Source organism: Myxine glutinosa, chromosome 11, assembly GCF_964187855.1.
Source record: "Myxine glutinosa chromosome 11, kmMyxGlut1.1, whole genome shotgun sequence".
Classification (NCBI taxonomy): Eukaryota; Metazoa; Chordata; class Myxini; order Myxiniformes; family Myxinidae; genus Myxine; species Myxine glutinosa.
Window position 1 is genome coordinate 13,956,761 of NC_136271.1, and position 14,749 is coordinate 13,971,509.

The 14,749-nt window shown below is 43.3% G+C and overlaps 1 protein-coding gene across 1 annotated transcript in view; it reads left to right on the forward strand.

Annotated features, from left to right (window-relative positions):
- The window catches only part of SCAPER (S-phase cyclin A associated protein in the ER), a gene marked incomplete in the record, with an annotated part of 462,313 nt that overhangs the window by 361,162 nt on the left and 86,402 nt on the right, over positions 1-14,749 (forward strand). The window contains 1 exon segment of the mRNA XM_078786405.1: positions 13,086-13,209. Within this exon segment, the coding sequence (XP_078642531.1) occupies positions 13,086-13,209 (124 nt within the window).

Genomic DNA, 14,749 nt, shown 5'->3' on the forward strand with positions numbered 1-14,749 from the left:
GGGTCGTTTACATGATATTGCCCGAAAATGAGCAAAAGCTAAATGTAGTTTTGCATGCAAACATTAAGGGCCGCGGTCCCCCTGTACTGTCTTTCCCTCGTGGTCCCCCTGTGCTGTGTTCCTGGATGTCTTTTTGTTGAATGTGTTTTAATGAATGTTTCCCCCTGTACTGTCTTTCCCTCGCGGTCCCCCTGTGCTGTGTTCCTGGATGTCTTTTTGTTGAATGTGTTTTAATGAATGTTTCCTCCTGTACTGTCTTTCCCTCGCGGTCCCCCCCTGTGCTGCGTTCCTGGATGTCTTTTTGTTGAATGTGTTTTAATGAATGTTTCCCCCTGTACTGTCTTTCCCTCGCGGTCCCCCTGTACTGTGTTCCTGGATGTCTTTTTGTTGAATGTGTTTTAATGAATGTTTCCCCCTGTACTGTCTTTCCCTCGCGGTCCCCCTGTACTGTGTTCCTGGATGTCTTTTTGTTGAATGTGTTTTAATGAATGTTTCCCCCTGTACTGTCTTTCCCTCGCGGTCCCCCTGTGCTGTGTTCCTGGATGTCTTTTTGTTGAATGTGTTTTAATGAATGTTTCCCCCTGTACTGTCTTTCCCTCGCGGTCCCCCTGTGCTGTGTTCCTGGATGTCTTTTTGTTGAATGTGTTTTAATGAATGTTTCCCCCTGTACTGTCTTTCCCTCGTGGTCCCCCTATGCTGTGTTCCTGGATGTCTTTTTGTTGAATGTGTTTTAATGAATGTTTCCCCCTGTACTGTCTTTCCCTCGTGGTCCCCCTGTGCTGTGTTCCTGGATGTCTTTTTGTTGAATGTGTTTTAATGAATGTTTCCCCCTGTGCTGTCTTTCCCTCACGGTCCCCCTGTACTGTGTTCCTGGATGTCTTTTTGTTGAATGTGTTTTAATGAATGTTTCCCCCTGTGCTGTCTTTCCCTCGTGGTCCCCCTGTGCTGTGTTCCTGGATGTATTTTTGTTGAATGTGTTTTAATGAATGTTTCCCCCTGTACTGTCTTTCCCTCGCGGTCCCCCTGTACTGTGTTCCTGGATGTCTTTTTTGTTGAATGTGTTTTAATGAATGTTTCCCCCTGTGCTGTCTTTCCCTCGCGGCCCCCCTGTGCTGTGTTCCTGCATGTCTTTTTGTTGAATGTGTTTTAATGAATGTTTCCCCCTGTGCTGTCTTTCCCTCGCGGTCCCCCTGTACTGTGTTCCTGGATGTCTTTTTGTTGAATGTGTTTTAATGAATGTTTCCCCCTGTGCTGTCTTTCCCTCGCGGTCCCCCTGTACTGTGTTCCTGGATGTCTTTTTGTTGAATGTGTTTTAATGAATGTTTCCCCCTGTGCTGTCTTTCCCTCGTGGTCCCCCTGTACTGTGTTCCTGGATGTCTTTTTGTTGAATGTGTTTTAATGAATGTTTCCCCCTGTGCTGTACTGTGCACAGGGGGAACACAGCACAGGGGGACCAGAATGTATCCATCGCGGTCCACCTGTACTGTGTTCCTGGATGTCTTTTTGTTGAATGTGTTTTAATGAATGTTTCCCCCTGTGCTGTCTTTCCCTCGTGGTCCCCCTGCACTGTGTTCCTGGATGTTTTTTTGTTGAATGTGTTTTAATGAATGTTTCCCCCTGTACTGTCTTTCCCTCGTGGTCCCCCTGTGCTGTCTTTCCCTCGTGGTTGTCAGCTCTTTCACGAGCCTCGATTCAGTATAAAAACAAACAAAAAAAAGGGCCATACTTATAGAATGTATGCCTCCACGGACGTCATGTCATGCAATGGGTGTGGAGCTTACGGACACGTAAAGAGTCCGTGTCCCGGTTTGGTGAGATCATTAGAAAATGGAGACCAGGTGATTGCGGATTCTCCTCCCTTCCCACCTAATGGGGCGGATGATATCGTAGACTCCTCCCCACGACCTAATGGTGATCGGGAAACATGTGACCCCTCCCCCTCACCTACTGGAATACGTGGAATGGTAGACTCCTCCCTACGACCTTTGGGTGAGCGAGAAACAGTAGACCACTCCTCCCTACCTGCTGGTGTGACAAAAGTGGTTGTTGGACTGTACGGATGAAAATATGGAAGGGTTCGTAACAGTGCCTGGTAAAAAAGGACATAAACGTTCATGTCCCGTCGTGAAGGATGCAAGCATAGTACAAAGTAAGGTACTGGTTATGTCAAATGTGTCGCCAAGCTTGCAAGATGGAGCTTGTGTAGAGAATCCTTGTTTGGGTTTGCAAACTGAACCGGAACTGGGTTTAAATCTAAGCAATTCGTTTGCACCACTTGCCGAACTGTTTGAGGGTTCTGAGTGTGATATAGACATCGAGAATCCTTGCGCCTCTCAGGAGGACACAAGTGGTGATATTGATAACTCTGATGTCTTACATGACATTAATGTAATGGTCACAGAGGTAGGCGCAGGGATGGCCGAGCGTAATGACAGAACAGATAAGTCAGACAGCCCCAAAGAGGAAACCTGTAAGCTTACACTTCTGGAACAAAATAAAAGGGATGATAAGGAAGCTTCATGTGACGATGAGCAGCTAAACAGGAATGAAAACGATATCCATGTTTCTGATCCTGGGGAGATTTGTGCCTCAGAAATAGGTTTGCATCAGGAAGAGAATGACAAATATGATGCAGTTGATTTTGATGAACCCTACTCTACCCCGTCAGGTAGTAGTTTTTGTGCCCAAGAGGATGAGGATGGGGACACTGGAGTTACAGAAGATGAAATTATAAACCTTCAGCAAAAGGAATGTTAGAATTCAGGATTATTTCCCAAACCTACATGCTTGTCTAAAAACGACTAGAAACATGATTTGTGAACCCCAGCAAGTTTGGATCTCAAAACCTCAATTTCAGCGGTTCATGCAGTGCGCCACTAAAGTAGGAAAAGAACTCCAAGAGTCGGGAAATCAATAAAAAATAAATGAAGGTAACGTCTCTCAACATAAATGGAGGCCGCAGCTGTATGCGGCTTCTGGAGGTGTTTCAACTATTTGAGAAAGAAAAGATTAATATTTTCATGTTACAAGAGACACACATCAACCAATTTTGTGAAGACGAGTGGTGCAGGATGTTTAAAGGATGCCATGTTTTCTCCAGTGCGGTTGAGGAAGCTAAAGCGGGGGTGGCAATAATCTTGCATCCTCATCTTCAATCATCTGAGATTCACTATAGAGAGATTTGTAAGGGTTTCTTGATGGTGGTGGATTTTATTAGCAGCAATCAAAAAGTTAGCATTATTAATGTTTATTGCCCCAGTAACAGCACTGAAAGGGCTCTATTTCTTCCAAAATTAGCGGATTGTTTAAGCACTGTTGATTTGACTTGTTTAATTTGTATGGGGGGAGACTATAACTGCACTCTCAACCCTCGACTGGACAGGAACACTCTTGAGCCACATCCACCCAGTGCAAAGTCCTTGGCACAACTTGTGAAAAAATACAAACTTAGAGATGTATGGCGATTGCAAAATCCAAACACCTGTCAATGTACATGGGTGTGCTGTTCAAAAAACCAGTTAACCATGGGTCGACTGGACAGATTGTATGTGAACTAAGGAATGGTGAATCTGGTTAAGAGAACATGTACTGTATAACTCCATCTGGCTTTTCTGATCACCATATGATTGCAATGGAATGTATGTTACCCTATCATTGCTGTAAGAGTGTACACTGGACTTTCAATGTGAAATTGTTGCAAGATTAAAATTTTAAAAATGCCTTCAGACTGGTATGGGAAGGATTAGAAAAGAAAAAGTGTTCCTATGCCAATATGCGACAGTGGTGGGAATTAACCAAATCACAAATTCGGATTTTCTGCCAACAATATTGCACATATGCCACCAGTAATATGTCCGGTTTGATAAGTGGTCTAAAAGCAGATTTACTTAAACATGAACAAGAAGCTGGAACATCTTGGGGAAGTGACCAATATGAGCAACTGATAGAAAAAAAAAAAAAAGGGCCCTGCTGGCCGAACTGGTCAAAGAGCGTGCGGCTGGAGCAATGATTCACCTGCGGATGAGCAGAATACACCTCGAGACCCCAAACAAAGATTTCTTCAAAATGCAGAAGGCCGCCAACACTTCTCGGCAGATTCGGAGTCTACGCTCTTCCGACGGTGTTCTGACTTGTCAGAGTGACATTAAACATTCATTGCAAGAGTTTTACTCAAACTTGTTTACTCCAAGAACGGTGGATAAAACGACGGCAAATGAGATGATTGAACTTCTCCCATCTCTTTCTGAAGAACAGCAACTTCAACTGGAATGTGACATTTTTCTTGCGGAGCTCACTACAGCAGTGAAACAACTCGAAAACGGCAAGGCCCTGCTGAATTGACAGACTTCCTGCTGAATTTTACAAAGTTTTTTGGAATGTTCTGGGTCCTGCTCTAATTGAGACTTTTCACGAGAGCCTAAATCAGGGGAAATTGCCCCTGAGCTGCAGAAGAGCGGTCTTATGTCTCCTTCCCAAAAAGGGGATTTGCAACCGATTACAAACTGGTGGCCTGTCATTGTTAAATACTGACTATAAGATGGTGTCAAAAGTGCTTGCAATGCATCTTAAAAAGGTCATCTCTTTCTTAGTTGGGAATGTCCAAACGTATTGCATACCTGAACAATCCATGTATGACAGTATTTTCTTGGTTAGAGACTTGATTACTATCGGTCAAACTGCGTCGCACGCTTTTGGGTTATTACTCCTTGATCAGGAGAAAGCTTTTGACAGTGTGGATCACTCATTTTTGTTTGCAGTTCTTACTAAAGCAGGATTTGGAGAAAAATTCATTTCTTGCATAAAACTTTTATATAACAATGTATCATGCCTGCTAAAAGTAAATAACAGTCTGTGTCATGCTTTCCCCTTTCAGCGCGGCATCCGTCAGGGCTGTCCACTGTCAGGCATGTTGTACACACTGTTCATCGAACCATTACTGGCTCTCCTTCGTACCACCTTACCTGGTTTGTCCTTGTCAAACAATTCCAATTTTTTTACGTCAGCATATGCAGACGACCTGTGTGTTGTGGTTAAAAACCAGGAAGATGTTTTTGAGCTATCCCGGTGTTTTGTCAAATTTGGACTTGCTTCATCAGCAAGAGTAAATTGGAACAAGAGCGTAGCACTTTCTCTGTATCCAGATACCCTATCTGCGTCACAGGCTTCACATGCGGTTCCCCCAACTCTTCCAGGAGGAATGTTATGGAAAACGGATGGGTTTAAATACTTAGGCATCCATTTGGGAACTACAAGCTATATGAAGAAAAACTGGGATGGTTTCCTAGATAACATTAAGCAGAAACTAGCAAAGTGGAAAGGGATGGCTCCATATTTTGTCACTTAAGGCACGGGTAACGATAATAAACAACCTGGTGCTTCCAATCGTATGGCATAAGATCATAGTACTCCAGCCTCCTCAAGCTGTGATCACCAACGTTCAGAGGGGTATCGTTGACTTTTTCTGGTGTGACCACCACTGGCTTTCGCCAGATGTGTTGTGCAGACCAGGTAATTCAGGTGGCCAAAATCTGGTGCACATCCCGAGTCGAATAATGGCTTTTCGGCTAATGACAATAAAACGTCTGCTTTCCAGCAAGGTTGTGCCCTGGTGTCCTCTCACGAATACCCTGCTCAGGCAAGTAGGTGGAATAGACTGACCGGGAACTTTTCCTTATGGACTTGAAGCAGATCGATAGAGCTTGGCTCCCTGCATTTCATCGGTCTCTCCTGAATGCCTGGCAAGCTCTAGGAGTGCAGTGGTTGGAGATCTCTTACGATCCCAGGAAGTTTGTGCATGAGCCATTGTTCCAAAACTCACTATTCGCTGAAGTATCTACCAGCCGAGCTTTTATGGAACATTTTACGAACAATGGGATTAATAAAGTGCAAGATCTTATGGAGCTATCCTTGAAGCGATGGCTGTCTGCCACCGCTGTTTCTGGAAAAATTGGCTTGCGTTCAATTAGAATAGCAGGGTCATAAAGATTGTATCCCAGACTTTTTTAGATTTAAATATTGGGTGGAATGGGGTAAATGAGGAAGTAGATTTTCGTTTAACCTTCCCTGAACTCTCAGTCACTGCCCAGGAACAACATGGTGTGTTTTCCTCCAACAGCGAAGAATCCGGTTTGTTCCACATCATGGGGAAAAGGGCAATGTACAGAATTTGTCTGGAGGTGTGCTTACCGGGCTGTGTGGCACCCTTAAGAAACAAGTGGAAAGAGCTTTTACCTGCAGGAGCATTTCTCACTCCAAATTTGGATGAAATGTACAGGTGTCCTACTGTCGGACGTACAGGAGACCTAAATTGGAGACTGGTCCATCATGCCCTGGCCACACAGGTGTTAGTTCAGAAGTTTAACCCTGCTGTGTCTAATTTATGTCCTTTTTGTGGTAATGTTGAACATTTGTATCATGCGTTTATTGAGTGCAAGAGATTGTCATCTCTGTTTCTGTATCTGAGCCGAATCTTTTGCAAATTCAAAATTGTTTTTTCTGTTACAATCTTTGTTTACGGACTTGCATGTAATACTAGGAAAAACTCTGTGATTTTGCTTTTGAAATTTTTGCTTGGAATTGCTAAGCTTGCAATTTATAAAACCAGAAAATCCAGATGAGGTAGTGGAAAAAATGAAAATGCACTTTTTTGTTTTATAGGGATGGTGTCAGCACGTATAAAGCTCGAACATGTTTTTCATGTAAACATGGGGAACCCTTCTTGTGTTTGAAGTTGTGGGGCATGGGGAGTGTTTTGTGCAAATGCATTGGAAATGAGGTTGTGATTTGTATGCAACGTGGAGTGGAATACTTTTGGTTTTTTACTTTTCTAATAAAAGGACACAAAAGTCTCTCTTCTCTCTCTCTCTCTCTCTCTCTCTCTCTCTCTCTCTCTCTCTCTCTCTCTCTCTCTCTCTCTCTCTCTCTGTCTCTGTCTCTGTCTCTCTTTTTCTCTCTCTCTCTCTCTCTCTCTCTCTCTCTCTCTCTCTCTCTCTCTCTCTCTCTCTCTCTCTCTCTCTCGCTCTCGTGTTGAAATGCCTCTTTTTGCTTGAAGGCGTCTAAAAAGAGTGTAGGAGTGGACAGTGAGCCAACTGAAGCGGTGCATGGGAAGTCTTGGGATTGGAGGGAGTGAGGAATGTACAGAATAAGTGGGAGGGACAATAGGTCACATCAAATATGTTTGTATCAAATGGAGTTGGATGGACTTAATAAACCGCAAAGGCAATAACATTTGTTTTATTACTTTGTACGTCACTGTCTCTTTTTGGGGATTGTCCATCGTTAAAAGTGTAAGCTGATTAGAAAAACAACTAATTCCTCAAAATCCTCGTGCTCCAAGACGCAAACCAAGTTGTCAGGCCACATGACCAGTGACCTGGCATTTGACGGGACAATTTAACCCTCATAACTTCATGAGAATCTTTTAGACCTTCACATTCCTACTTACACCAATCTGTCTTCTTTTGCCAGAAATCCCGTATATTCTAACTTGCACAAATGTATCTGTCTGATAAACATGTTAAAGGAGTTTACCCAGGTTGCAGTAGTAAACTGTTCGCCCGTAGTTGGTGTTGAGGGGATTAACATTATTGAGGCCATTTCCTGATTTACTCATTCATTTCTGTTCCCCCACAATTGTTCTTTTTTAGTCTTTTCATGATTCTTTCAGTCATGTGTAGTCCACAACATGATCAAGTCTCAATTGAGTGCAGCAGTAAATGATACTTGTGTTGTGCATTTCCTTCGTGCTGATCTGATTGCTCAGGGCCTGGTGAATGTCGACTAAAACTGTGCGGGACTTGTAGTCTCTGGTTCTGCGGTGACTGCATGCCCATTTGTCTGTTTTGGTGATATTTTAATTTCCCTTCCTTAACCTATTAATCTGGAAAATGTGGAATGGACATTGTGCTCTTTCGATTTGTCTCCCGGCAGCCCAAAAGCCTGTTTTATCACTTTATTGTTTGCTGGGATTGTTTCAACATTCTGGGAAAGGTACTTTTACAGGATACTTGATATACTTACCAGATTTAAAGTCAGTTTGGTTGTTTGCAATGACATTTTGTTGTTTTTGAATGATACCGACGCTTCTGTAGCACAATTATTTCAATTGAATGCCAGCAGAATCAAACTCTGCTGATTGATCTAAGACAGTTTAAAAATTGAAATTCTTTGTCCCAGACTAAGGATAAAGTCCAGCAAAATTGAAGGCCAGGTCATGCCTCAAATTTTGTCAAATGTTGAGCATTACAAGTTTGGATCAAGTGAATGAGTTTGTGTTTTTTAATCTGTCCAGGTGCTACTTCAACTTTCCTTGCATTTTACAAAAGGCCTCTTCATTGTAAGCTCCCATGCTTATTGGCTGTTGGTTCTGATGAAAAAGATTCTTCATTGGCATGGAAGCACTTTGTGTTGGTAGCGTTGTTGGGTGACGTAAAAATTTTCCATCCTGTTTTGCATTGCTTGATCGTTATGAAATATACAATCTTGTGCTCGATTTATTTGTCACACGGTCACCTTGAAGTTCTTCTTTCACTGAGCTGCTTGGATGGAGCGGAATTATTAGTTTGACCAGGGCTTAGTGATTACGTGAATTGTTCATTTTTACCTCCTTCACTTAAGATGGATGGATACTGTTTTCAAGTTTGTTTGTGAGCAGGATATCTCAAAACATTGTGGACAGATTCGGACAAAATGTAGTGGGCAGGTTTGACGTACGACAAGGAATACTTGATTAGATTTTGCTGAATATATGGATCTGATTATTAGATCTTCTTTAATCTTCAAGTAATTCTTCACCACTGAGAAATGGCACCAAAAACGATATAGAGTGTGGTATTTCAAAAAGTTTTGAATTTATAACAAAACAAACAAACGGATTATAACAAAACTTGGTCGAAGAGTTTGATAAATGACAATAACAAGTCGATTCGATTTTGATTCAGGTCCGGATGCAGATCCGGCCTTTGATTGGAATATAAAACATTATCTCTCCAGCCTGGCAGAGGTATGTGCTCTACCGAGTGCCGTTCTAGTTTTCTGTTTACTGATCGATTTGATGTGACCTGCACAAACGTTGAACTTGATATATACAGTATATGTACAAGACCAGAGTTGTGTCAACCTCAACAAAAGTCGACTATATTGAACCAAAATTACATCGATAAAGAACCGTTAGAAGTCGTAAAACAGTTCTGCGATCTTGGCAATGTTTTATCCAATAACGTGAGCATAGATAACTCAACGCAGAGCAAAAGCAACGGCTGCCTTTGGCTTTCTTACAAAATGTCTTTGGGAAACGCATGATATACATCTTTCAACCAAAATCAATGTTTATAAAGTAGTCATGCGATCCATTTTGTGACTGTGAGATGTGGACTGTCTATAATCATTATATAAAGCAGCGACATAGATTTCACCTTCAATGTCTTTGCTGTATTTGTAAAATTAAATGGCAAGCCAAAGTTTCAAATATGAAAGTGCTTGAAAAATTTAACATCGCAGGAATCGAAACACTCTTCATAAAAGCTCAGCTTCACTGTTCGGGTCATTTGGTTGGAATGGATGACTCGTGTATCCCGAAAGCCATTTGCTATGGACAATTAATAGATTGTATAAGAAATCGTGGAAGACCTTACAAGAGGTTTAGATGTTGAAATCAAACCTTCAAGGCTGCAAAATTGATGTTACCTCTTTTAGGAGCATGATGTGCTTGACTGATGATCTGCAGTAAATGGAGAAAATCCTGTAAAGCTGGTCTTAAAAAGTTAAAAGCATCATGTTTCCTCTGAGGTCAAGAAAAGGAAAGATGCTCATAATGAAGTCAGTGCTTATACCTGGTTTTATTTGCACTATATGCGGAAGAATATGCCTATATAGACTGTTCTCCCATGCGAAGGCCCATTACTGAAGATTGGTTTGTTTAATTTATTTTACATTATTGCTGAACAGGAGATACAGGATATTCCAACATATATACATATCCAATCGATATATGTGGGGAATTTACATGCCCAGACCGGGAATCGAACCCAGGTCCTCTGGTGAACCGTACCAGTGTTCTGCCATCTGAGCTATCTGGGCGACCTTGACCAAGCACAGAATTGTCTGGATTAAATACATATACAGACTTGGCATTTAATATGGAATTTTTTTTTTTTCTTGACTTGGGTTTAATTTCTGAACTCGGTATATCAATCTGGTGAGTTTATTTTACGCTTCGGTGATTTCTTTGTTAAAAGAACCATGTCACTGATTGTCTGTCGCAGCAAGAAGTCAATAACAGGATTATATCACAGGTGGCGTGACAAAATGTACGGACAGGTACATTTGACGATTGGCTTCACAATCGGGTATATACGGGTTGTTGCGTTCTGTATTAGTGGAAAACAACTGCTGCACGTCTACAAGAGTTATTGCCGCTTCCCCTGGAGATGGTCCGTCAACTCGACAATGCTGTTTGTCATTTAGTGGTGGCTTTCCGAAATTCCGGCATGAAACAGCGTGTTATTGCCTGGCAGTATGGCATCACTCAAGGTCAGGTGTCAAAGATCCTGAAAGTTTTGTTTTGTACCATTCCTGGGTGCTTTTTGAAGTGTGTTTGGGGTCATTGTCCTGCTGCAAAACCCATGACCTTCGACGGAGACCCAGCTTTCTGACACTGGGTTGAACATTGCGCTCCAGAATTCGTTGGTAATCTCCTGATTTCATGATGCCATGCACACATTCAAGGCACCCAGTGCCAGAGGAAGCACAGCAACCGCAAAACATCACTGAACCTCCTCCATGTTTGACTGCAGGGAAGGTTTTCTTTTCTTTGAAGGCTTCATTTTCTTTGCTGTAAACATAGAGATGATGTGCGTTACCAAAAAGCTCTAATTTGGTCTCATCTGTCCACAGGACATTCTCCCAGAACGATTTTGGCTTGTTCTGGTGTGCTTTTGCAAACTCCAGTCGGGCATTCTTATGTCTCTCTCTCTCAGCAGTGGGGTCCACCTGGGTCTCCGACCATAGAACCCCCTTTCATTGAGTCGGCAACGGATGGTGCGAGTTGAAGCTGTCGTACCTTGTGTCTGAAGGTCAGCTTGAATCTGTTTGGCAGTTGATCGAGGTGATTTCTACACAATTCGAACAATCCTTTGCTGCAATCTTCGATCAAGTTTTCTCTGGCGGCCACGTCCAGGGAGGTTGGCCACAGCACCATGGGCCTTAAACTCCTTGATAACATTGCATACGGTGGACACAGGAACATCAAGGTCTCTGTAGATGGACTTGTAGCCTTGAGATTGTCCATGCTTGGCTACAATATTGTGTCTGACCTCAGACAATTCTCTGGTTTTCTTTCTTTTCTCCATGCTCATTGCGGTACACACAGTGACACAAAACAGCACAACGGCTCCTTTTCTCTATTCAAACTGGTTGAATGAGTGATTTTTATATTTCAGGCACCTGCAACTCACCACAGGTGAGTTTAATTCCAAAGTAAAGGAGAATCACCTGCTTGAAATCTAATTATTTCTAACAACTTCTAAAAGGTGCCAATAATATTGTCCGGGCCATTTTAGGTTTTCTGTGTGGAATAAGCTAAGATTTAATATTTTCTCAGCTTTTTTTGTTTTGTTCCACTGCAAACAAAAGAAATACAAATGTAGATACCAAAATATTTTTTTATTTCACCAATTTTCTGCAATAAATGGTGCATTATTTGAAAGGGCAAGGGTGCCAATATTTTTGCCACGACTGTGTATACAGTCACATCTCTCACCCATAAATTAGAGAGAGCTTTCTTATGCGGATTTATTTGGCCAGAAGAGCATGGGAGGAGTCAATTTATTCATAATCCTAGCTACCTTGGGAAATTGATACGTGAGAGCTGATTGGGAGTGTCACTGTGATTAGGTGAGAGTGTCAGTGTGAAACCTTTTCTTTGGTTTCTATGCAATTCCACACCCTTTGACCAATCTCCATCAAATTTTACCAACATAGTAAGGGTACTCATGGTCAGGTCAAGGGAACAAAAAGGAATCACCCCTCCCCCCACCTCACAAGGAAATTGTATGCATGTGAGTGGTTCTGAAAATCATAGAAAATAAAGATCTCCACCACAATTTGGGTATTGCTGCTTTGCTTTATTGACACTTTCAAAATCCTTCCATTTCGCAGTACTTGGACAAAATATTGCAACATTTACATCATCTTGACCAATCAAATTTGCTGCTCGTAGACTCGGTCAATGTCCTTTTTCTCAAGACAGAGCAGGGTAAGGTGTTCTATGAACTCTAGTTTATAATGAAAAAAAAAACATGCAATTCCTGAACAAAAATTGTCTTCATCATGGATGAAAGTTTTTTTACTGTTTCTGTGAAGTTCGTCAAAAATGTTCTGGAAAGTTCTGGAAAATAAAAATTATAGAATTGTTATAGCTTAAATTTGCAGCTTTCTTGCACTAAAATAGTAATGGGACTACACCTGTGCAGGTATGAAGACCTATATATATACTCCCAACTGAAAAGGTTGAACTGCTGTAAAACCAGGTTTATCGATTCTTCATTTTGTGGTTTGTGCTTCAAGGCTCACAGTGAATATTTAGCTTATTGGAAGGTGGGTAACGACAAGCAGGTAACTTTAAACCTCTATCTTTATTGAAAATATTTGGAAATCGTTTCCCTTTTGTATTGTCATGTCTGATTTGTCATCTCTCCTGTTTGTCATTAGTACGTGACTGGTTGTGCTGTTCAAAAGGTGATTTGTTATTCAATATTCTTTCCAGGAAAACCTCCTGAGCCCGTCTTGATGGACAAATTGGCTATTCCTGCCACCACTGAAGCAACAGTCAGCAATAAGCACATTTGCAAATATCATGTTCTTGTTTTTTAGTCGCTGTCATTGTTCGTTCCGCTTTTCCATCTTTTCTCTCGTAAATGCGAAATAGGAAATCTTTCTCTCGGCTATGATGATGGAGAAATACATTATTCTGGTGAAACAGCATTTCTAATGACTGCATCGTTTTGTCATGCTGGCAGAATTGCAGAATGTACAGTTCTTGATCTCTCCATCTCCTGTTTTTGTTTTGTTTTTAACTCCCTGTGCAGGACTCTCTGTGCGACAGCAGCTACTTTTCGGCTTGCTTGTCAAGGCTGCCAAGAGAATTGCCATTACGTTCTACTCAGCAACAGAATTGCACTGCTTGTAGAGTTGCTTCTGCAACATCTTGATGTACGTTCTTTCTTGGTGTACACTTCCTTATTCTTCAGCCCTTCTTGGCATCTCTCGCTGTGGCTTCTGCTTCAACCATTCACACTCGGCTCCTGCATGCTCCACAAACCACGCTGCTCCTGCATGCTCCAGAAACCCCACGGCTCCTGCACCCACCCCAAACCACATGGCTCATGCATGCTCCCAAATCGCACAGCTCCTGCATGCTCCCCAAACCACACTGCTCCTGCATGCTCCACAAACCATGCTGCTGCATGCTCCAGAAACCGCACGGCTCCTGCACCCACCCCAAACCACATGGCTCATGCATGCTCCCAAATCGCACAGCTCCTGCATGCTCCCCAAACCGCATGGCTCCTGCACCCACCCCAAACCACATGGCTCATGCATGCTCCCAAATCGCACAGCTCCTGCATGCTCCCCAAACCGCATGGCTCCTGCACCCACCCAAAACCACATGGCTCATGCATGCTCCCAAATCGCACAGCTCCTGCATGCTCCCCAAACCACATGGCTCCTGCACCCACCCCAGACCACATGGCTCATGCATGCTCCCAAACCACACAGCTCCTGCATGCTCCCCAAACCACACAGCTCCTGCATGCTCCCCAAACCACACAGCTCCTGCATGCTCCCCAAACCACACTGCTCCTGCATGCTCCACAAACCATGCTGCTGCATGCTCCAGAAACCGCACGGCTCCTGCACCCACCCCAAACCACATGGCTCATGCATGCTCCCAAATCGCACAGCTCCTGCATGCTCCCCAAACCGCATGGCTCCTGCACCCACCCCAAACCACATGGCTCATGCATGCTCCCAAATCGCACAGCTCCTGCATGCTCCCCAAACCGCATGGCTCCTGCACCCACCCCAAACCGCATGGCTCCTGCACCCACCCCAAACCACATGGCTCATGCATGCTCCCAAATCGCACAGCTCCTGCATGCTCCCCAAACCGCATGGCTCCTGCACCCACCCCAAACCACATGGCTCATGCATGCTCCCAAATCGCACAGCTCCTGCATGCTCCCCAAACCACATGGCTCCTGCACCCACCCCAGACCACATGGCTCATGCATGCTCCCAAACCACACAGCTCCTGCATGCTCCCCAAACCACATGGCTCCTGCACCCACCCCAGACCACATGGCTCATGCATGCTCCCAAACCACACAGCTCCTGCATGCTCCCCAAACCACATGGCTCCTGCACCCACCCCAGACCACATGGCTCATGCATGCTCCCAAACCACACAGCTCCTGCATGCTACCAAACCACTCGGCTTCTGCACACATACCCAACCCATTTAGCTCCTGAATTATTGTATTGTTTTAATCATCTAAAATTAACACTGGGTTGTTAGCAGGAAACATGAACTTCCAGGAGCATGCGAGGCAGCACTTTGTTGCCTATACACTGCCCAAAGGGAAACGGGTCCCTGCTAGTACTTTATGAAACAGTGAGGCTCTATTTTTAAGAGAAAATATTTAAATGTTTTAAAGTGTAATTATAAACCCTGATCCCTTGCCACATCATT